The 24,997-nt window shown below is 45.2% G+C and overlaps 1 protein-coding gene across 2 annotated transcripts in view; it reads left to right on the top strand.

Annotated features, from left to right (window-relative positions):
- The window catches only part of C3H1orf226 (chromosome 3 C1orf226 homolog), a 359,502-nt gene that overhangs the window by 88,177 nt on the left and 246,328 nt on the right, over positions 1-24,997 (top strand). For both annotated transcript variants that reach the window (XM_061400275.1, XM_061400264.1), the window contains exon 2: positions 1,606-1,677. In XM_061400275.1, coding sequence (XP_061256259.1) covers positions 1,606-1,677 — 72 coding nt within the window. The remainder of the gene's footprint in view (positions 1-1,605; positions 1,678-24,997) is intronic.

Genomic DNA, 24,997 nt, shown 5'->3' with positions numbered 1-24,997 from the left:
GGGGGTGTGGAGACTGCCCCCAGCTGCGGGAGGGGGGGTTGCTTTGAACTTGGGCCGTCACAAACCTGGCATCATGTCATTCCTGGCTGTGTGGGTCACTGACATGCTGGCAAACCATGGGGTCCCGCAGAGCTCAGAGGGGAGCTCTGCCAGCCATGGTTGAAGCTGACAGTGTGCTTAGATCCTCAGGGTGAGGGGGCTTGTTTACCTACAATGGTGAGGCCGTCCATGTGGGGCCCAGACTTCCTACAGGGGGCGGGGAATCACTGTCTCCAGTGTATTACCACATACTGTGGATCAATACGAGGGGACATCCTTTCCCAGTATTTAGTTTTCAAAACCCTTTTCACTGGGGCCAGCCTCGCTCCAAATTTTAGGAAGTACCTTCTGTTCTCGTAACCACAGGAAGTACGATGACTGTCCTGCACTTCTGTTAATGTGGTCCTGGGTTGCATAGACTTAAATTATCCTGGGGCTATTAATTTCTGGGATATCCTCTGGGCTGTTTTATAGGTGCTTTTAAAAAGGAAAAGGCAAATCCAGTGGGTCAGTGTGGAATAGGGTGGGGCTGTCCTCTTGTTTCATCCTAAGTAATGATATCTAGAAATTATCTATAATTTTGATCCAGTAGTCCCACTTGTAGGAATCTAGCCTGAAGGGCTACCTGGATGAGCTCAGCCGTGTGCAGATAAGGAGGTTTGTGGAAGCAATTTTGTAAGAGTGCCCTGGGGAGGTGTCCACCAGTAGCGGAGTCATCATAAGTAATGTGATAGACTTGTATCTATTGGTGGAGAAAGATATCCAAGTAATCTTTAAAGTTAAAAAATCAAGTTGCAGAACAATGTGAGTAGTATTAACCTTTTCACATAAAAGAAATTCTTCTGCGTGTCTATGAATCTGTATGTCCATTAATATACAAAAGAGAGATGTGCTTGAGACCATTGACAGTGCTCTGCATATATCTGCATTATTTGAGTCATGTGTAGCAAAAAATTATATACGATATTAAACAACCTGTATGTCATTTGGTTTAATCAGGTTAAATTTTTAAATGCATAACTAGTCCATTCCTTTTCTCTATTCAGGAAATTGCTCAAACGTCTGAGGTCTCTGTAACATCCAGGGCAAACTCAGTGAAGTTTCATTAATTAAAAAAGAAGTAGATATTATTCTTTTTTATTCTTTTAGATTGCTTTAATGCATGAAGACCGGATTTCTGTAAGAGGTTTATACCTTATCCCACTTTATCTTTACTGAAATCCCATTGTACAGATGATGAAACTGAGACAAAGGCAAGCTAGCTTGCCATGAAGATGGTGGGAGAATCTTCATACCCAACCCTTTCTGTTTCAGAAGCCTACTTGTTTAACACAGTCCTTGCCTGCCTCTCTGATTAAAAACAAATGAGAAAAGGAAGCAGTCTCTCATGTTGCTTTTTATAAAGTTAGAAGTAGTCAGGAAACATCCTTTTGGCTCTTAATTTCCTTATCTGTAGAATGGGAAGATGAACTTGATGACCTGCGGAGATCCTTCCAGCCCTAACTTTCTGTGATTAGGGACTCTTGCATCCCTCTTCTCAGCGAGTGTTTGCTTCTCTCCCCACAGTACGTTGGAAGTCTGGACGTACCGAGGCCCAACAGCAGAGTGGAGATTGTGGCTGCCATGCGCCGGATCCGGGTGAGTGGCTGGAGATGGGGCTGTGTGGGCCTGGAACCCAGGCATCCTACCTGCTTGCCCTTTTAGAAAGTGCTCAGGGTGCCAGAATGGATGGCTGCACTCTGTGTAAGACACCTATACTGTCCAGGGGAGCTATTCTGAGCTAGGTGGTTGATGTTGCTTAAAGGTCAAGGTTAAAATGGACATATCGATGGCTGGAGGGCTACCGCCCTCTCTGTCTTGTAAACTACCGCTTCTCAAACTGAGAAGCATGCTACCCCTGAGGATGTGGGGTCTGCCAGGGAGTGAGAGGGAGACTGGTGAAGTCATTCAGCTTTTAGTGAAAAGGTTTAGTAATTAGCTGATACTTGTCTCAAAGCACTTTTTAAAAAGTAAAGCATTTTTGTGGTGCATAAAGAAAATTTACGTAAATTTTTAAGAACAAATGTGGGATTTCAACAGAATTTCCTTGGTCAGTTGCTTTAGGCTCTGGACATGTGTGTGCATTCTCTTCTGCTATTTTGGATATTCTAAAAGAGTTTGGTCAACTTTCCAACCTATTGTTTTAGGACCAGAGTCTGTGGTACATGGATCAGAGATGGAATAAAAATTAATTTTGTCTTCTGACCACTGTGAAGGAATTTCCCCATGTACTCTGTTGTGAAACAGAAGAGATCAGATTTATGCAGTTTGAGGGTGGATCTGGCATTGGGCAAATGAATTGGATTGATTTTTTGGAGAGAATTGGTATTGGAAGTGGCTAGATTGGTCACTGAATGCAGCCTGGTTTGAGCTCTTTGTCTTCTAGAAGAATCTGCTCACTTCAGTGGAAAACATATAGATGTTGGGAGCCTCATTTTGCTTTTTGTCAGTTTTTTTTTAGTTAGTTCATCTGAACAACAGAAACCTCAATTCATTGTGTTTTCTCTAAGCAGTTCATCAGCCTACTTATTTTAGGCTGTTCACTGCTTTGACCCTCCCAGTTCTTCAGCATTTTTTATTGTTAAGTTGAATTTGTTGAAAGTATTTTTAAATACATCAATACTGTTTTTCTTGGATGCAGGAATGAGTCACTTTCACATGAGTTCATTTAATGTTCACAACAAACTGTGAAATGGGATCATGTTACCTTCATTATCTGGATTAAACTGAGGCTCAGAGAGTCACAGAGGTCTTGAATGGTGGGCATGCAGCCTGCATGCAGCCCTCCACTTGGTTTCATGAGAACATGCCTTTGACTTCAGGCCTGGCACTCAGTATTCCCAGACCTCTTCTCTTCCTTCACCTTCCCACTCAGGTAGAGACTGCTGAGGCCTGGCTGGGTGTATCTGGGGTGTTACCCTTGTGAGGAAGGGTTATCGCTCTCACCACAGATGTGACCTTGGGGTTTCAACCAAAAGAGTCCCTCTTTTCTTCATACTCGACTAGGACACAGTGACTATGTTGCTTCTACTATTACTATCATTATTAGAGTAATTAATAGTAGCTATCAGAATAATAGCTACTATTCAGCACTTACTGTATGACAGGTGCTTTACTAGGCCTTTTAATATGGAAACGTTATTTATTATTTGTAGCTACTCTAGATGAAGTGAGAGTATTGTTTTTATATTTTGTAGATGAGGACATGGAAGCCTGGGGTAATTAATTCTAGATCAAGTTGGTGTCAGTAGTTTGAGCTGGCATCCACACCCAGAACTGTGCTGCTCCCTGCTTTGGGTGATGACTCCCGCTGGAGAACTGAAAGGTCGGGACTTGGAACATCCCCATTGAGGGAGTCAGTGGCAGAAATCCAACTTTGTAGAAGGAATGAAGGTACCGGCAAACAGCATCTTGAAGCAGAGGTGGGCCGTGGTGTCTGGTGGCGCTGGCCATACACGGGATCTGGAGCCCTTGGGGCTGGAGTGTGGCCCCGTCTCCTCTCCCTCAGCACCTGTCAGCCCAGCGGGCCATGTGCCAGCAGCTCTGTTCCCTATGACCTGCTTCCAGTACTTAATGAGCAGCTCATTAAATTAGAGGGAGGAATTAATTGGCCAGAAAGCTGTTTGGTCTGGCTGTCCGGTCACTTGTTTAGTCTGGCCACCAATGAGAACTCTGGGTGTGTGTTTTACCCTGAACCCCCCAATTCACCGCTAGGTCCGGGGTGCTATTTTCTTTTCTTCCCTCCCTTTTAGAAGCTGTTTTGGCTGTAATTACAGTTGTCAAGAACCAGAGCATGTGATTTCCGTGCAAAGGACTATTCCTGACTTGGTCCTTTTCTGTTGAATGGTGCCAGGCTAACGTTGGGCAGGACACTGCGGAGTTTGGTTCCTGGGTGCTCTTGTGGACTCTCAAGATGCAGGCCTCCAGCTTGGTCCCAAGCAGCGGCCCATCCTCAGAGGAAAGCAGTTACTCTGAGGACCTTGGTGCCTTACGTCTGTGAAATGAGTTGTGCCATGCCAGGCCCTTTAGACGGAGAAGGCAATGGCACCCCACTCCAGCACTCTTGCCTGGAAAATCCCATGGATGGAGGAGCCTGGTGGGCCGCAGTCCATGGGGTTGCTAAGAGTCAGACACGACTGAGCGACTTCACTTTCACTTTTCATTTTCATGCATTGGAGAAGGAAATGGCAACCCACTCCAGTGTTCTTGCCTGAAGAATCCCAGGGACGGGGCAGCCTCATGGGCTGCCATCTATGGGGTCACACAGAGTCGGACACGACTGAAGCAACTTAGCAGCTCCTTTAGATGCCAGTCTTCCTGGACAGGACAGTGGATGAAGCAGTGCAGATTGTCTGCATTTCCCAGAGAGGGAAGCACTCAGTGGAGGGCTTGTCCTGGGGTGACCAGACTCACCTTCCGAGCTGGGGCTTCAGCGGCCATTTGGAGTCCTGTTCCTGCCCCCGTGTCACACCTGCAGTGCCGACTCCAAGCTGACTAGGTGGACTGTTGATTTGACTGATGCTTTTCCTTTTTCCCCATTTCTCAAGGTACTCTCACCATATAGATTTTCTTTTAAAATTTATGTTATCTGTCTTCGGCATCTTTTTATTTTTCATGTGCTTGTGAAGATTTTTTTTTTTTGTGGAGATTAAAAACACATGACATTTTGACCATTTAAAAAAGTGTATAATTCAATAGTGTTAAGTATATTTACACTGTGTAACAGGTCACTCTGAAATTTTTGCGAAACAGACTGTACCCATTAAACACTAATTCTCCCTTCCTCTTCCCACAGCCCTTGGCCACCACCTTTATATTTTCTGTGTGTACAATTTGACTGTTCAGGTACCTCATATATATGGAATCATACTGTATTTACCATTCTGGCCTGGCTTATTTTACCTGGCACAGTGTTCATAATGTCCATCCATGTTGTAGCACCTGACATTTCCTACCTTTTTTGGCTGCATAGTATTCAGTTGTGCTCAACTCTTTGCGACCCCATGAACTGCAACCTGCCAGGCTCCTCTGCCCATGGGATATTCCAGGCAAGGATGCTGGAGTGGGTTGCCATTTCCTTGTCCAGGGGATCTTCCGAACCCAGGGATTGAACTCAGGTCTCCTGCACTACAGGCCGATTCTTTTCTGACTGAGCTACCAGGGGTGTATACAGTTGAATGTGTATAGCACATTTTCTTTATCTGTTTATCTATTGTACGCTTGGGCTTCTTCTAACTTTTGGCTATTGTGGCTAGTGTGAATAATGCTTCAGTGAACTTGAATATGCAAATTTTTCTTTGAGATCCTGTTTTGAATTCCTCTGATGTATATTCAGAAGTGGGATTACTGGGTTATATGGTAATTCTTTTTTAAAACTTTCTGAGGCCTCTCTGTACTGTATTCTATAATGGTTGCACCATTTTTGATCCCCCAGCAGTATAATTTTTTTTTTTCCTCAGTAACATGTGTGTCTGATTGGGTAGTGGCTTTTCAATAGGTGAGTTTTCTTTTTTCTGGTAAGGATTTGTTGGGATGGGAGCCGTTAAGCAGTTGGAGTGTTCATGGGTGGTTTCAGGGAGCAGAACATGGATTCATAATGGATTGACAGGCTGCTTGCTGTCACAGGGACCCCCTGGCTGAACTACCCTATGCCAGAGTGTGGGAGTTCCTTATACTGTTCTTCTGAGGGCAGGATCTGGGGGTGTGAATGGTTGTAAGTGCAGCCTTAGCACAGGTGGCATGGTATGAGTTGGCACATAAATGGATGAATTCATCAGCATTTCTTAGAAGGCCTCCCCTGAATTGAGCACCTTCACCTTCTGCTTCTCTAACACTCCAGGCAGAACCACTTCTGGCCCTGCCAGGCCCTGCCCTGGTCACCCAGGCCCTCTGCTTGGCTGCACAACTGTTGGTCAGGCTCTGGTGACCAGCGTGGCGTGTTCCCGGTTTACATGTGTGGAGCCCACTTAGAGTGGAGACCACGCAGGTGAGAGCCTAGGACCTGGGAGGCGGTGGAGGAAGAAGTAAGGAACAGGAGAGCCAGCCCTGCCCAGCTGGGGAGGGTGGTCAGCACTTCCTCTTGCTCTGTGGCTAATAGCGATTATTCGTGTGTATTTGTACCTTGTACACTTACAACTTTTAACCTTCTTTCACATATGTTATATCATTTGGGGCTTCCCTGGTGGCTCAGATGGTAAAACATCTGCTTGCAGTGCAGGAGACCTGGGTCAGGAAGATCTGTCCTTGGGTCAGGAAGATCCCCTGGAGAAGGGAATAATCTTCTTACTGCTGTTTGATGAGAGGCAGAAAGATGGGACAGGGAGGAAGGAAGGAAGGGGACCCTTGGCACAGGCACATGCTGTGCTGATGATTCAGTATTCTGTTGGGTGCTGCTATTCAGCAAAGGGCAAACTAGACACATGAATATATTATTAGTAAAAGGGTAAGAGGCTAAGCAAGTGTGTAACTGGGAGGTATTACCCAACTTGGGGGAGACAGGGAAGGCCCCTGGGTTACTGAGGGTTGGAATCAATGATCAGTAGATACTGCAGCCAAATGACCCCAGAGACGAGACTATTGTGGCTCAGGGAGGACTTGCATCTCCTGAGGGGAGGTGGCCACATCACACTGTACTGTCTTTGAACCTCAGCTTCCTGGCTTAATGCCTGACCATTAGAACACAGTAGTGTTTTGTGAATGAATGAGTGACTTAAATGTTTTCCTCAATAAAATGTACTTGATTAAACTCAGTCTATTGTGTACTTCAAATACACAGAATCATAACACACCATTCATTGTTTGATGTGACTGTAATTGCAGTTTATCAGTTTGTCCATCAGATTTTACAGAGGCCCAAGGTCACACAGGAGGAAGACCCAGATCTTCTGATGCCCAGCCCAGTATGCTTTCCACTGCAGAGTGAGGCCAGTGGAAATTCACTGCACATTTTTTGGTTCCTTGTTTTCTTTGGATGGCTTCTAGGAATTTCCATTGATTAATTGGGAGTTGGGATGGATTTGGGGACACTTTGTCAAACTGAGTTGGAATGAACTGCAGCTGTGGGTAGTAGCAGTTTTTTTTTTTTTTAATTGGAGGATAATTACGGTATTATGGTTTTCGCCATACATCAACATGAATCAGCCATAGGCATACATGTGTCCCCTCCCTCCTGAACCCCCTGCCACCTCCGTCCCCACCCCATCCCTCCAGGCTGTCGCAGAGCACCGACTTTGGGTGCCCTGTGTCACACGTCAAACTCCCACTGGCTATCATTTTACATATGGTGATGGGTATGTTTCAGTGCTATCCTCTCAAATCATCCCACCCTCTTCTTCTCTCACTGAGTCCAAAAGCCTGTTCTTTACGTCTGTGTCTCCCTTTTGAACCTACTTTTTGGTTGTTTCCTTTTTCAGGATTTGGCACGTTCCCCAAGGCTGAGACCCTTGACACACAAAGACCATGGTCTGTTCCCCTGTTTGTTGTATTCGTAAGAAATCTTCAGTTTCTGTTCTTTTCTGTATTAGGTTACTGTTGCTGCTGAAACAAATCAACGCCGTCTGACTGGTGTAAAACAAGGCAAGCTTATTATCTTACAGTTCTAGAGATCAGAAGTGAGTCTTATGGGACTAAAATAAAATTGCATCAGCAGGGCTGTGTTCCTTATGGAGGGTCTAGGAAAGAATCTGTTCCTTGTCTCTTTCAGCTTCTCGAGGCCACCTGTGTTGCTTGGCTTGTAGCCTCGTCACTCTAAACTCTCCTTCCATCACCATGTCCCCTTCTTTGACTGTGACCCTCTTACCTCCTCCTTATCAAGATCCTTTAGATGACATTGGGCCTGTATGGAGAATTCAGGATAATCGTCCCATCTCACAGTTCTTAAATGACTTCTTCAAAGTCCTTTTGCCATGTAAAATAACACGGTCACAGGTTCCAGGCACTGGGATACGGACACCTTTGGGGGGCCCGTCATTCCACCTACCACACCTGACTTGTCTGCTGTCTACCAAATAGGATACGCTAAGTGATGGAGGCCAGACCAAACCAACAGGCCCTCTAATGTCCAATCACGTACTTTACCCACTGCCTCACATTAGGCTGACCACATGTTCTCCTCTGATCTCAGTGATGACCCAGGTAGGGAGGAAGCTTAAGAGATATTCCCTGGAAGCGCTGGATGATTCTCCTGCTCTTTGTCTGCTCAGATGTTCAGTCGTGTTTGACTCTTTGTGATTCTGTGGACTGTAGCCCACCAGGCTCCTCTGTCCATGGGATTCTCCAGGCAAGAATACTGGAGTGGGTTGCCATGTCCTTCTGCAGGGGATCTTCCTGACCCAGTGATTGAACCTGTATCTCCTGCATTAGAGGGATTCTTTACCACTGTGCCACTTGGGAAGCCCTGCTCTTTGTCTACCAAGGATCCAGAGGTCTGAGAAGATGCCAGCTGGACAAAGACAACAATGGAAGAGGGGGTATGACTTTAAAAAAAATTGCACAACTTAGAATGACTCACAAAGTTCAGAGAAGTTCTGTGAGCCCACAGTTGGTCTGGCGCAATGGGATCGCTTGCTTGGAGGTTAATGGTTCAAAGTTGAACAGTGGCTGGTCATACTGAAATCAGGCTACTGACTTTGCACCATTGGGTCTGCTGTGTGAATAGGTGAATCTGGTGGCCAAATATTTAGCATAATTTTCAAGGCCTTTGTTCCCAAATACTAATACCATTCCCTATCATTGCACTTTTTAGATTCCTCAGGAAGGCAGCACTGTGTAGTCAAAAGAGCTCTCAGTGAAGAATGAGAGTTGAGCTTGCAGCCCCTTGACGTGTAAACTTGGTGAGGTATTGACTGCCATTAATTTCAGTTTCCTTGTTTATAAAGGGGAAAGGATGATACTTGTTGTTTTCCCTGGTGTTATTGTTGAGTCTGGGATAATGCATGAAAAACTACTTTATAAACCAAAAAGGATTATTTATACTCATCAGTGTCATTTTGACACCTTCTTCTGGGTTTCAAAGCACTTCATATGGATAAATACCCTGAGATGCTGAACTGCTTCGTCTAGCTTCTTTTAATACCCAGCATCTTTTTCCAGATTTCGGTGGCAAGCCTTGCCTCCTCGGGAGGCTTCCCCCACTAGATCATTTTGTCCTCTCACATGGTCTCATGGCAGCACACCTCTCTCTTTTGTAGCACTTGTAACAACTATATTCCCAGAGTCTGGCAGGATGCCAGCCTTTGCTCAGTAGACTTTTGTTGAGTGACTGAGAAAATTAATCTTAGCTGATAGCCATGTGAGCAAAAAAGCAGTGAAACCCAGTGAGGCTCTACTGAGGGGCTGGGGCGCCAGGGAGCGGGGCATCTGCAGTGAAGTCAGACCTGACCTGCTTTGTCACTTGCCAGGGACACTGGTGTGTGGAGAGCCAGGCTGGGCTCCAGAGTGGCAGCTGCTGTTCTGTCACTGCCTCCCCTTGGGAACCTGTTGTAGCTGCTGGAAGGGAAGCCTCAGGTGGGGAAGGGTAGAGGCATCTTGCTGGACCTTCAGGGCTGGAGAGAAGGTGGCTGTCTTTGCGGCCACAGACCAGACTTAGGCCTGGTAAAAGCCCAGGGGCCTGAGCCCTGCAGAACTGTGGTGCAGCCTCCCAGAGGCCATGCGGCCTGCCTCTACAGGCTGTATGCCTGCAGCTGGATGCTCTCAGATGTGTGGTCCCCATCGTGGCTCCTCCACTGTGGTCCACAGTGTGGCCTGTGGGCTGGGTGAACACTCAGCCACCCTGAAGATAGCTCTCACCGTAGTCCAGGATGGGATCAGTTTGCTGCTGAACAGGGACTTGATCTCTCAAGAGGGACTGCTTAGGAGTGGTGTGGTCAGTGGCCTAGAACAGAATGGGCAGGTGACCAGGATATGGCCAAGCCCTCCCTGCTCCTGCAACTCCCTTCCAGTGGTGCCGCCTCTTCCAGAAATTTCTCTCAAGAGAACCAATAGATGTAAAATGGCCCTGGATGCTCTTGGGAGAAGATCCAGGGACTGGGGGACACGGGGGCTTCATGGAACAGTGGCTGGAGTTACGAGTGCCGTATAGCTGCGTGTTTCTCTCCCCACATGCATTCAGCCCCTGCATGTGGCTGCCTCATACATTTGTGGCCTCCTTATACATTCAGCCAGGAAATCTATGCTTTACCCTTTCTGGAAGGCTTTGTCCAGAAAACATTTTGTTTGTTTGCATAACTCTCCCCCTCAGCAGCTACCCTCAGCATCATTTTCTCTCTTGCCATTAATTGTTTTCCTTTTCTTTCCAAGTTCAGAGTTGGCAAGGTTGCCTCTGAGCAGCTTAGATTGTAACACAGGCCTCCCTCTCATTACTCTAGCATGGCCCTGTTAATTTCCTATTGCTACTGTAACAAATTACTGCAAACGTAGTGGCTTAAAACAAAGCAAGTCTATTATCTTACACTTCTGGAGGTCAAAAGTCTGAAAGGAGGCTAAAATCCAGTTGGTAGGGCTGCTTTCCTTCTGAGGCTCTAGGGAGAATCTGTGCCCTTGATTTTCTGGCTTCTAGATGCTGCCTGAATTCCTTAGTCCTTGGCCTGTTTCCATCTTCAAAGCCAGCAATCACATCTGACCTCTGACCCTGCTGCCTCCCCCTAACACGCGTAAGACCTTGGTCATTACGTTGACTCTTCTTCCTCCTCCTGACGATCCAGGAAGACATCCCTGCCTTGGGGTTTTTAATTTAACCACAGCTGCAGAGTCCCTTTAGCCATGTAAGGTAAACATAGTCACAGGTTTTGGAGATTAGCTTGTGGACATCATGGCGGTAGTGGAGCAGGGACGGGTGGTGTGGTGGTGACATTATTCTGAAGATTAGACTTGCAGCAGGGATTGGAAAGATTCCCCCCCTTTACTGGGGCGCTCTAGTATTGGGGCCATAAGTACTAAGTTCACATCCTCTTCCTTCTGTTGACTAGCTGAATGATTTTGGATATGTTTCTTGCTCTGCCAGTCTTTAATCAGTAAAGTTGGGATAGCTTCAGTTCAGTTGCTCAGTCGTGTCTGACTCTTTGCGAGCCCATGGACTGCAGCACGCCAGGCCTCCCTGTCCATCACCAACTCCCAGAGTTTACCCAAACTCATGTCCATTGAGTCGGTGATGCCATCCAACCATCTCATCTTCTGTCATCCCCCTTTCTTCCTGCCCCCAATCTTTCTCAGCATCAGGGTCTTTTCAAATGAGTCAGCTCTTTGCATCAGGTGGCCAAAATATTGGAGTTTCAGCTTCAACATCAGTCCTTCCAATGAACATTCAGGACTGATCTCCTCTAGAATGGAGTGGTTGGATCTCCTTGCAGTCCAAGAGACTCTCAAGAGTCTTCTCCAACACCACAGTTCAAAAGCATCAATTCTTCTGCCCTCAGCTTTCTTTATAGTCCAACTCTCACATCCATACATGACTACTGGAAAAACCATAGTCTTGACTAGACAGACCTTTGTTGACAAAGTAATGTCTCTGCTTTTTAATATGCTGTTTAGGTTGGTAAAACTTTTCTTCCAAGGAGCAAGCATCTTTTAATTTCATGGCTGCTGTCACTATCTGCAGTGATTTTGGAGCCCCCAAAATAAAGTCAGCCACTGTTTCCACTGTTTCCCCATCTATTTGCCATGAAGTGATGGGACCAGATGCCATGATCTTAGTTTTCTGAATGTTGAGTTTTAAGCCAACTTTTTCACTCTCCTCTTTCACTTTCATCAAGAGGCTTTTTAGTTCCTCTTCACTTTCTGCCTTAAGGGTGGTGTCATCTGTATATCTGAGGTTATTGATATTTCTCCCGGCAATCTTGAATCAAGCTTGTGCTTCCTCCAGCCCAGCATTTCTCATGATGTACTCTGCATATAAGTTAAATAAGCAGGGTGACAATATACAGCCTTGACGTACTCCTTTTCCTATTTGGAACCAGTCTGTTGTCCCATGTCCAGTTCTAACTGTTGCTTCCTGACCTGCATTCAGGTTTCTCAAGAGGCAGATCAGGTGGTCTGGTATTCCCATCTCTTTCAGAATTTTCCTCAGTTTATTGTGATCCATACAGTCAAAGGCTTTAGTGTAGTCAGTAAAGCAGAAGTAGATATCTTGGCAGATATATTTTTCAGTTTTATGTGAGTGCGTGCAAAGTGCTGAGCAGAGTGCCTCACACGTGGATGGTGCACCACATAATAATCCCCTTCTTTCCCTTCTAATTAATGTGTATTGGGCAGGGCAGTGGGCTTAGAAAACCATACAAGTTGGCTGTCAGACACACTTAAGCACCCGGTAAATGTTAGCTATTAAAGGCATCAATTTTGTATGCCAATTACTTTTTTCCCTTAGTTTGTGGGTAAGTGTTTCTCAAAATGGATTCTGTGGCTATCTTGCAATTTAAGGATGTTAGTTTCCAGGGTCTGAGTTCTTTATAAGAATTTTAAAATTTCGTGTTGTCGTTTGAGTCAATAACAAAGTGAAATAAGCCTATTGCAGTCTTTTGGAAGGGCCATATTATGCCCGAACGCTGCCAACTGATTTTATCGTCTACAGTTCTGCTTGTTTTCTTGTGTTGGCCCCAGAAAGTTCTTTTGTAATTGTGCACTGAAGAAAAGTTTACCATATGTCTGTAGTGAATTCCCATAAAGCAAAGGACCATACCTTGTGGAAGTGAGCTTTCGCACTGGTGGGAACAGACTAGCAGAAACACGGAGCCAGCTCACGGAGCGCAGGGCTGTAGGCAAGGCTGCGATGCGGCCGCGCTCCCCGGGGTGGCTTTCTGAGTTGCTCCTGGCTTGTGTGACTGGCATTTGTTCTTATTAGTTCCAATATCTCTTCTGATTTGTTGGCTCCTGTGCTGTGCTGCTTGTCAAAATACTATCACCCAAGTGTGTGTCTGCTGGACTCAGTAGAACTTGGGTAAAGTACTCACAACATATTCCTGTTGTGAGAAGGGGTGTAGTTTTAGTTAAATAAGAAAATCTTCTCTGACATAAACATTTTTACTTTAATTTATTGGTTATATAGCTTGTGTTTAATTTATAAATTTGTAAAAAGAACCTGTATGTATAAATAGTTTATATCCAATTTTATGTCTTACATATTTAAACAATTATGTATGATTTGCCAAGAGTTTTTTGGTAACAGCTTTATTGAGGCATAACTCATATATACTGCAACTCATCCATTTTAAGCATATAATCCAATGGTTTTTAGTATTGTGCAACCATCACCATAATCAATTTGAGAACAATTTTATCACCCCACAAAGAGACTTTGTACTTCTTAGCCATCACCTTCGAATCAGCCCCAAATCTCCCATGCCAGCCCCAGGCAACCTCTAGTCTACTTTCTGTCTCTATGATTTGTCTGTTCTGGATGTTTCATGTAAATGGCAGTCGTATGATATATGGTCTTTTGCATATGGTTTCTTTCACTTAGCATAATGTTTTCGAGGCTAGCTATAGTATGACATGTATCAGCATTTCATTTCTTTTTATTACTGAATGATATTCCATAGTATGAATATACCAGCTTCCCTTGTGGCTCAGATGGTAAAGAATCTGCCTTCAATGTGGGAGACCTGGGTTCGATCCCTGGGTTGGAAAGATCCCCTGGAGAAGGGAGACTCCCCACTCCAGTATTCTGGCCTGGAGAGTTCCATGGACTGTGTAGTCCATGGTGTCGCAAAGAGTTGGGCACAACTGAACGACTTTCATTTCACTTCATTTCATTTATTCACTCAAATGCTGAGCATTTGCAAATTTTTTTTTCTTACAAAGAGGCCTATACTTTATTAAATTTTAGAAAGCATTTGATGTGGATTGAGGAGTATGTTACAGTTGTCTTCTTAGCCAAAGGAAACACATAGTTGGTTTCTTCGGTAATCTTGGCCAAGGCATTCTCGTCAATATAAAGAATAGTGTACTGATACAAGAACTTATTTTTTTTCTCCAGTCATTAAAAAAGTATAATGAACATTGGGTACATATATCTCTTTGAATTAGTGCTTTCATTTGCTTTGGATAAATATTCAGTGGAATTGATGAATCATGTGCTAGTTCGGTTTTTAATTTTTTGAGGACCCTCCATACTTTTTTCATAATGGCTGTACCAATTTACATTCTCACCAACAGTGTGCTCTTAGAGTTCCCTTTTCTCTACATTCTCACAGCATTATTTACAACATCCAAGATCTGGAAGCCGCTTAAGTGCCTACCAACTGATGAATGGTTAAATGTGGTTTATATACTTTGCAATAGAATATTGTTACAGCCACAAAAATGAATGACATCTTGCCACTTGTGACAGCCTGGAAGGACCTGAAGGGTATTATACGAAATGAAATAAATTAGAGAAAAGCAAATATTGTATGCTTTCCCTTATACGTGGAATCTAAAAAACCAAACAAACATATATAATAAAACAGAAATAGATTCACAGATACAGAGAAGAAGTTAATCTTTGCTAGAGGGGAAGGGGCTGGAAACAGGTGGAGGGGACTAAGAGGCACAAACTACTGGGTATGTATTAGATTGATACAAAAGTAATTGTGGTTTCAGACCATGAATTTTAGATCATAAGTAGGCTCAAACACCTGTTTATTAATCAAAGCAGGAACCATTACAGTCAACACATTTTTGCCAACAAGAAATGTTTGTTTTTTTTTTCTGTAGCTTAAAAAGACTTGCTTTGGGATTCAATAAACCCTTGGAAAGCATTTTCTGCCTTCTGCTGGTCGAGGAAGCTTTTTTTCTGCAGAAAGTTGTTGAGATGCTTGAAGACGCGGTAGTCAGTTGGCCAGAGGCCAGGTGAAGGTGGCTGATGAGGCAAAACTTTGTAGCCCAATTTGTTCAACTGTTGATGTGTTGGTTGTGCGATATGACGTTGAACGTTGTCATGGAGAAGAATTGGGCCCATTCGCTTGACCAACGCCAGCTGCAGGCATTGAAATTGTTGGTGCATCTCATTGGTTTGCTGAGCATGCTTCTTGGATGGAATGGTTTTATTAGGATTCAGAAAGCTGTAGTGAGACAGGGAGCAGACCACCAAACAGTGATGAGGACCTTTTCTTGGTGCAAGTTTAGCTTTGGGAAGTGCTTTGGAGCTTCTTCTCCGTCCAACCACTGTGCTGGTTGTTGCCAGTTGTCATAAAAATCCACTTTCTGTGTCATGATCTGATTGAAAACTGGTTCATTGTTGTGTAAAATAAGAGAAGAGGACACTTCAAAACAGTGATTTTTTTTTTTTTTTCAGTTAGCTCATGAGACGCCCACTTATCGAGCTTTTTCACCTTTCATATTTGCTTCAGACGCCAAATGACCATAGAATGGCTGAAATTGAGTTCTTTGGTAACTTCTTGTGTAGTTGAAAGAGGATCAGCTTCAGTAATCCTCTGACTTGGTCATCGTCCACTTCGACAGCTGGCCATTGAGTGCCTCATCTTCAAGGGTCTTGTCTCCTTTACAAAACTGCTTGAACCACCACTGCACTCTACGTTCTTTAGCAGTTCCTGGGCCAGATGCATTTTTGATGTTGTGAGTCATCTTTGCTGCTTTATGACCCACTTTGAATTTGAATAAAAAAAAAACTCTTGAATTTGCTTTTTGTCTAACATCATTTCTATAGTCTAAAATAAGTAGAAAATAAACAGCAAATGATAAGTCATTAGCCACAAGCATAAAGCTAGAAGTGCTCATTAAAATGGTGTGTAACACAACCATGTTTATTTAAGAATGTATTCTAATATCAAATGGCAAAGTTCAACAATGCAATACTGCAATTACTTTTGCACCAAACTAATAATACCACAAGTCACAGGAATGTGATGTACAGAACAGAAAATACAGTCAATAATAAGAACTTTGGTATATAATCTATAAAGATAATAAATCACTAAAAAAAAAATTGACTTTCTTTTTTGAGCTAATATTGTTTTGGACTCTGGGGATATAACAGTTTACAAAGCAAAGTTCCTGTCTGCACGGAGGTTATATTCTGGTAGCTAGGATGAAGATAAATGAGGAGACAATACATGTAAATTGTTGGCAGAGAAATAAAGCAGAGCATGAGGTTAGACAGTATCAGGAGGTACGGGGTGAAAGCTTATATGAATTGTTGGAAAAGGCCTCTAGTCTAGGGTGACATTTGACTCTCTAGAGATGTGAGTGTGACCTAGAGAGGGAGCAAGCAAGCCGTGTGAATATCTGGAGGAGGCCTCTGGACAGAAGGAACAGTAGGTGCAAAGGCCATGGGGCAGAAATGGGCTTTGCAGGTTCAAGAAATAGCAAGTAGCACAGTGTGGCTGGACACTCAAGAGTCCAGGTGGGAATGGTAGATTATTTCCAGGAGTTTATTCCTAGGAATCACGTATCATGTGAATCTGGTTCACTTATTACCTGCTGAATGCTTGACCACACATGAGAAAATGCATTTATTTCCCCCCCAAGTCTGTAGCATATTGAAAAGTCACTCTGTGCGAAGAGCTTTGGTTCTCCTCCTGAGGTGAACAAGTTCGGAATGATTTTAAAACAGGGACAGAGCTGCTAAATGCATTAATCTGTACATAGAGAAAGAGTTAGCAAGAATCAGTTGTTATCAAAGCTAACACATGCTTGCTTTTAAAGAAGGTGACTGACTTTATTACAGCCGTTTATGCTCAAGAGTAAGAAATAATGTAATTGAGCTTCCGTGGGAGCATTTGAGTATTACCTAGCTCAGCCCAGTTTCTTGTGCTGACATGATGTTCGGGGGTCTTCTTGAAGCCAGTGATATTTATCCATCACATCAGGAGGATATGAAGAACCCGGTTCATATGGTAATTCTGTTTTTAGTTTTCTGAGGAGCCTCTATACTGTTCTCTCTAGTAGCTGTACCAATCAAGAGTGTAGGAGGGTTCCTTTTCTCCACATCCTCTTTAGCATGTTTTATTTGTAGACTTTTTAGTGATTGCCATTCTGACTGGTATGAAGTGGTCCTCACTGTAGTTTTGATTTGCATTTCTCTAATAATTAGCGATGTCGGGCATCTTTTCGTGTGCTTACTGGCCATCTGTTGTCTTCTGCCCATTTTTTGATTGGGTTGTTTTTTTGATGTTGCATTATATGAGTTGTTTATATATTTTGGAATTTAAGCATTACTGTATAATCCAGCAACCCTATGCCTGGGAATATATCCAGACAAAACTATAATTCAAAAAGATATATGCACCTGTATTTTCAAAACTTGGAAACAACCCAAGTTGATTGATAGATGAATGGATAAAGCTGTGGTGCATATGTACAATGGGATACTACTCAGCCAAAAAGAACAAAATAAAGCCATTTGCAGCAACATGGATGCAACTAGAGATTATCATGCTAAGTGAAGTAAGTCAGAAAGAGAAAGACAAATATGATGGTATCACTTATATGTGGGATCTAAAATATGGCACAAATGAACCTGTCTACAAAACAGAAGCAGACTCACAGACACAGAGACCAGACTTGTGGTTGCCAAGGGGAGGAGGCAGTGACTGGGGGTTAGGGTTGGTAGATGCAAACTATTACATTTATAATCGATAAACAACAAGGTCGTAATCTATAGCACAAGGACGTATAGTGAATATACTGTGATGAACCGTAATGGAAAAGAATATAAAAATGAATGTATATGTGTATATAACTGAGTCACTTTGCTGTATAGCAGAGATTGGCACAATATTGTAAATCAACTATATTTCAATAAAAAAAGTAAAAATAGACAATCTCTCAAAGAACAGAACCCTCGTTCATTACTGCTGCATTCACCATCTCTGGGGACCTATCTGTTCATGTTACTGCCATTAGTAACAGGTTGCACTGAACATCCACTCCTTGTTTTGATAATGTCTGTGCATTTTAAAAAGAATATCCATAATGTTTATCATTTTAACCATTTTAAAATGTACAATTCCGTGACATTAAATAATTCACAATATTCTGTACCTATTGCCACTATCTATACCCCAGATCTTTTAATCACCTCCAGCATAAACTCTATACCCATTGAATAACAATTCTCTCTCTTCGCTCTCAGCCTCTGGTAACCTCTTTCGTGCCATCTGTCTGATTTTTGCCTGTTCTAGATTCCTCATATAAGTGGAATCTCAGATAATATTTGTCCTTCTCTGTCTGACTTATTTTACTCAACATGATGTTTTCAAGCACCACCCATGTTGTAGCATAAATAAAAATTTTATTCCTGTTTTTATGGCTGAATAGTATTCTCTTCTGTGACTTTTCGCACTTAGCACATTATGCAGGCACTGGCGTGTGGCTATTTCCTCTTGGGACCGAAAGCAGTGTATTGCAGGAAAGGGATGCACAGTCATGGAAGAAACACATGCAGCAACAAACCCTGAGGACCTGGACCGCTGGAAGGAAGCCTCTTCTGTCCCGGCTGAAAGGCTCAGTCCTCACTTAGGTAGTACTTCATAGTTACTAAAGTCAGTTTTCATGTCCATTGTCATCTAATGACTTCAGTAACTTTTTATAAAGTTAGACAGTTAAGGCAGATATCATCCCTGTTTTGTTACAGGTAAGGGTCCTCAGAGTGAAATGACTTGCCCCACTTATCTTGTTGTCCTGATCAATGCTGATACAGGATCGATTATAGACTGTGGTGTGTGCTATGTTACAATGTCAAGCTAAGTGCAAAATGCTTTACGAGTTTTATATTACTTGATCCTTCCCTTAACTTTGTGTGGTGTAGGTATGATGATCATCCCCTCTTATAGATGAGGAAGCTCTCTCATCTACAGGGAGGTTAGGTAACCTGCCTAAGATCACAGAACTGGTAAGTGGTGAATCTGGGATTCACTCCTGAGCCTGAACGAGGCACAGTTGTGGTATCACACCCAAGGCAAGACTCCAGTTTGCTTACTCTTGGGTCAGAGATCTTCCCAGAACCTGCTGACTGTCCCCGCTTTACCAAATACCGGTTCCGGCAGTGTCATCTGTGTCTCTGATTGTGCTGTTCTCCAGTCTGGGAACACTGCCAGACAGTGCACAGCACTAAATGTAAATAAGGCCGTTATTGGATTTTTTTCCCATAAAGTTCTTTTTAGATTTTGGGACTCATACATCCTGTGTGACACCACCATTTGGATATCCCAAAGGCACCTTAAATTCAGTATGTCAAAAATAGAATGCATCATTTCCACACTCTCTTTTCTTTGCTTGGAACCTTCTCCCCTGCAGTTTTTTCTGTTAATGTTTCCTTACCTCACTGAAAGGCATCTTATCAGTCCAAGAATGTCAGCCTGAAACCTCAGTCACCTTAGACTATTCTCGGTCAGCAGCCTCCACATTAGTCGCCCCTACTGATTTTGCCCGGTAAATATTTAAAAAATGTGTCTCTCCCGCTTCATCCCTCCCCAGGGGGACCCCTGTCATTTTACAGAGATTGGAGTTGCCCTTCGGATTGTTGCTGTGCGCCGGGCTTGTCCTCCCATCTCGCACCCTGCTGTCTAAAGGCACGTCTATGGGAGTTGTCCTGCTTCAAACCATGTGGAGACAGGGGATCACCCACAGGCTGGAGCCTGGCATGAGGGCTTCTGCCTGGCACCTCAGGCCAGTCCTGCTGTTCTTAGAGCCCTGTGCTTCCCTCTGCCTGGGAAGCTCCCCTTATCAGTTGGCCTAAGGGCTGAACTGCTGCATGTCCTGCACAAGTCAGTCTGGGCTTTCATCCTTCCTAGAGGCTTTCTCCCTGGAGACCTCTGTCTCGGCACTCAGACCACAGTGTGTGTGTCTCCTTTAGGGCAGGGACTGCGATGATCATCATGAGAACCATGGGCTGAAGGTGGATTCTTCTCTCGTAAAACAGGAGGAATGTCAACCCTGTCGGACTTACAGACAATGATGCTGTTGTGTCCTGAGGTGCCTGCCTATAACAGGTACTCCGGGATGTCAGCCTCTCCTCTCTGTATCCCTGCTGCTTGTGTGGCTGGAGAGAAGCCTCCTCCAGGCACCCCTTGACACGCTCATTTGCTGGAATGTTCCCTTCTGAGCTGTTCTGGACTTGGGGGCAGAAGCCCTCTGTGTATCTCTCTGTCACATTGCTGTGGGCAAATTAATTTCTCTGAATGTCAGTCTTCCTCTCCGTAAAGTGAGGAAGTGGTTATTTCCCCCAGTTTCCTCAGCTGTTTCATGAAGGTTCAATGAGATGCCACAGAGAAGGCTGTGTAAGCTGCCATGCGCATGTACAGATAGGCGGCCTTCGGGCCCACCAGGCAGTGAGATGGGTGCCACGCCTCGGTCAGGACTCCTGTTGGTAGAATCTCCGGCCTGGCATTGCTGTCGTTGAATCTGGTGCCTCCACTGCCGGGTCTCGGTGGGAAACCTGCCGTGTCTGCCTCTGCGGCAGGCACCCAGCCCTTTGGCACCGCGTCAGCGTGAGACAAGGCAGCAGCTGCTGTTCCTAGGTCCTCTTTCTGTCTCCCTGGAGAGGCGTTTCACCGTGTGCGTCGGCTGTGGGAATAACACATCACTTCTCCACAAGGAGCTCTGTCGAAGCAGCCCAGTCGGAATCACCCTTGTTAGTGTGATTAGCAATTTACCCTGTTTCCTTAACCACTAACCATCTTGAGAAGATCTGGCATTCTTTTTTGGCTCTGTGAATAGTCTCATCACTGAGGGCTCGTTAAATAGGTGGAGCGGCACACCCTGGATTCCCACTAAAAACAGTCATTCTGAGCTCTTCCTCCTTACAGAGCTTTTCTCCAGAACTGCCGAGTTCTGGGCCTTTGCTTCCTGTCTTTTTAGAGGCCGTGGAGGGGACAACGTGGTCTTGGGGCTGGAGAGCCCCTGGCTTGCCTCTCTGGCTGGGACTTGCATCCTGAGTAAGCTAATCACCCCTGGCTCCAGGTGGCTGTGTCGCCGAGGGAGGTTCTGGGAAACCCTTTTCCCTGTGGGAAGTCAGCATCCTTGGTTTCCTTTCTCTCCAGCTGGCTCTGCCCTTCCCAAGACATCCCAGGCTCTTCTCTCTCCAGCTGCTCCCGGAGGCGGGGCTCCTGCCTTTGCTGAGAGCTCAGGCCCCCTAGTAGCCCTGGTACCCTTCTGCAGAGGAGGGCCGGGGCTCTCCCTGGAAGGGCCTCTCCGAGCAGCTCAGACACATCAATCTTTGCTGGATTTTGTGGCCCCAGGCGGGTCTTAGTTTACCCCGACCCAGGAGGAGCTGGAGAGAAGGCATTTGAATAGTCTTGGGTATATATGAGTTGTTAATATCTTTAAGTTTGACTGGTATCTCCTCAACTCTTTAAGTCATCTGGTGGAAAAACCAGGAAAGGACAGGGAGGTGATGGTTTCATTTCTTTCAGGTATTACTGGTACCCAACCATCAGACCCAACAATCAACAGTGAGAGCAAGTTTACAGTAATGTAATGTTAGTTGTTGTGTAACAGATACTGTTGTAAGCATCTGACTCACTTAATCCTCACGATTACTTTATGAAGAGGCGTATCAGTAACTTGCCCAAGGTCACACAGTCAGTAAATGGCCAGGATCCCAGTTCTAGAACCCGGGCTGTTGACTGCCACGCTGCCTCTCTAAGGGAGATATAAATCACCACCGAGTCACTTCAGTTGCGATGAGCTGCTAGATGGATATTTTGTGGTGCACAGAGTGTAGCCTTGACCTCTGTCGGGCTGCTCCCTGCACAGAGTCAGCAGCAGTCTGTATTTGCACTCCTGTTAAAACTGATGCCATCTCATCCCCACCTCTCTACAGCTGCTGGTTGAGCCAGTCTACTCAGGTCGGAACTTCCACAGCAGCCTGTTCCTCCCTGGTCCTCAGCTAGGCTTTGTCACGTCAGCTGTACAGCTGCAGAAACAGCTGATCAGACAGGGTCACACTGCTTGGGGAGAGGGCAGTAGCAGGTCCCCGGGGGAAGCTGCCTGCTCACTTGAAAAAGCAAAAGCCTAGAAGTCCATGTGCATCGTCTGAGGCTCATGGGCCGTGGGGTGGTTTGTCCCTCCCTCCTTTCATTGAAAAGCTAAGCAGTCCTGTTGAAGATAATAGATAAGAAGAGGGGCTCCCAGGCTACAAAAAACTGCCTTCTCTGGATGGTATCAAAGTTGCTTATTGAACAGAAGGCTTAAGTGACGGTGGCCATGAGGAATTGCAGTCGCGTCTGGCTTGGTTTAGGTTTAAGCTCCCAAACTAGGTCTGCTTTGGGTTGGGTTTCTTCATCTGGTATGCAGCTTACACCTCAGGTTTCTCTCCCACTTGGGGAGCAGGGCCGGGCTGTCTTGGAAGCACTGGACTCTGTGGTCCAAATAAAAAGCCTGCTGCTCCTGGCTGGGCTTTCTGCAAGAGTGACAAGATGCTAGCAGCCTAGCACGGTGCCCGGTGCGATTTCCAGGTGAGGGTCCTCATTGGGTGGGCTCCGGGGCACTGTGCTCTCCTTCCTTACCAGTGACACCATTGGTCGGGAGCCCTGGTTTGACTTTCCTTCTCAGCACTTCTATCTTCTGGTGAAGCCTACTTCTCCCCCAGTTTCATCTTTCACAGAAATCCTTTCTTTAAACCTGATTAGATTTCTTGGCTTGCACATCTGGTCTTCATTTAGCAGGGATGACGTTTACTGTAAGTAAGAGTCTGGATGCCTTTAAAGTGAACAACTTCACCTCGTCAAGGGGCCAGTGGGGAGTCGGTAGCCAGATTGTTTATTGAAAGAGATATTGATTTATTATTTTTATTTAAATCTGTTTTGACACCTCTGCACTTAATTGCATTAAAAGGGCACCAGCATGCTTGCTGAGTCACTTCAGTCATGTCCAATTCTTTGCAATCCTATGGACTGTGGCCCTCCAGGCTCCTCTGTCTATGAGATTCTCTAGGCAAGAGTACTGGGGTGGGTTGCCATGTCCTCCTCCAGGGGATCTTCCCAACCCAGGGATCAAACCTGCATCTGTTATGTCTCCTGCATTGGAAGGTGGGTACTTTACCACTAGCGAAAAGGGCACCCAGACTGCTCCTTTAAGAATACAGTGCCCTTGTCTCCAGAGAGAGAGAGGAGTTTCTCCTGAGCCTGTGGGTTGGACCACTGTATGTGTGTGGCACGCATCCATCCGACTTGGAGGAGAGTGTGTTGGCAGGGCTGGAGGGCTCTCCCTGTCCACCCAGCACACTATGTCTGGATTAGCACGAGACCTGTCATGTCTCTGCCCAAAAGCCAGTGGCCCCCCATTGCCTGTGAATGAAGTGGGGCGCTCTCAGACGGTGGTCGGGAGCTTCCCTGAGCTTGCTTCACGGTGTCTGTCAAAACTCCTGTTCCATCACTGCCCAGTTCTCTAGCCAAACTGGGTTTCTTGTGTGTGTGTTTACATGTGCTCAGTTGTGTCCGGCTCTGTGACCCCATGGACTGTGTATAGCTATATACCAGTATATTTATATATATATATATATATATAGAGAGAGAGAGAGAGAGAGAGAGGCTATGCCATTTGTCTTAGGTCACCTAGTAAGCACGTGATGGAGCTGGGGTTCTGAATTATTCGGGCTTCTCCAGAGAAACAGGACCAATAGGATCTCTGTCTCTCTGTCTCTGCTTTTCTCTATAAATAGACTTATGATGAAGAGTTGGCTCATGCTATTATGGAAGCTGAGAAGCTCCAGTATCTGCCATCTGCAAGCTGGAGGCCCAGGAAGGCTGGTGGTATAGTCCAGTTCAAGCCTGAAAGCCTGAGAACCTGGGAGCCAATGGGGTAGCTCCAGGTCTGAGTCCAAAGGCCTGAGCGTCAGGAGTGTCGGTGTCCGAGGCAGGAGAAGACGGATGTCTCCACTCAAGCAGAGCACGATTGCCTTTCCTCCACTTTTTTGTTCTGTTTGGAATCTCCACAGATTGGTGCTGAACCATGCTGACAAGGCCGATTTCCTTTTCGCAGACGAGCAATTCCAGTGCTAACCTCTTCTGGAAACAACCTCCCAGACACACTCAGAAATCGTGTTTTACCAGTTCTCAGGGCTTCCTTTGTTGTTGTTTAGTTGCCAAGTTGGGTCTGACTCTTCGCAACCCCGTGGACTGTAGTCTGCTGGGCTCCTCTGTCCATGGGATTTCCCAGGCAAGAGCAGTGGAGTGGGTTACCACTCCCTTCTCCGGGGTATCTTCCTGACCCCCGCATCTCCAGCACTGGCAGGCATATTCCTTACTGCTGAACCCAGCTTCCCTTAGCCCAGTCTAGTTGACACATAAGATTAGCCATCACAAGTTTCCACTCAGATTGTCTGCTGTCCTAGTCCAAATGCTGACTTTGCTGAGTGACCTTTTATAGCAGGTACTTATTTAATACATGTTCACTAAGAAAAATTGTACTGAAGTCCAGAAGTGTAAGTGAGCAGGAATAAATTAACTTGAAAACAAGAAGCAGGAAGAAGTAAAATTAGAATCAGCAGGTAGCAATTCTCTTCTAGGAGGAGGGCGAGAATGGAATTCTCTTCTAGAAGAAGGAATCCTTCCAGAAGGAGAGCAAGGTTGGAAGAACAGAAGAGAGAGGAACACAGAAGATGGCCCTAATCAGGGGGGAAGCTTGGGACTCGTGCTTCTGGAATTAAGTTCAATGGGTGCTGGGCGGCAGCACACAAAGGCAGACACAGGGATTGCCAGTCGCCATACCTGGGTCCTGGCACGCCTGGCACGACCCCCACAGATGCTCCAAGTGTGACTTAAGCTGTTACCGGAAGCTTGGAGCAGATGCACATTTCAAGCTCACAAGCCTGCTTGTGAGGAACCTGATGCCCAGAACGGTTGTGACTTGCTCTGGATCCCACTGTGGGGCCGCGGTGCTGACTACAGTTCTGGTTCTTTCTGCTTTGTTCCCATGCTTTGTAGAGAGTAACAGAGGACTCTCTCCCTTCCTGTTGTTGGAGAGGGTCCTTTAAGGTGTGTGGGCT

This window comes from Bos javanicus, chromosome 3 (genome assembly GCF_032452875.1).
Source record: "Bos javanicus breed banteng chromosome 3, ARS-OSU_banteng_1.0, whole genome shotgun sequence".
Classification (NCBI taxonomy): Eukaryota; Metazoa; Chordata; class Mammalia; order Artiodactyla; family Bovidae; genus Bos; species Bos javanicus.
This window is presented reverse-complemented; position numbering and strand designations above follow the sequence as displayed.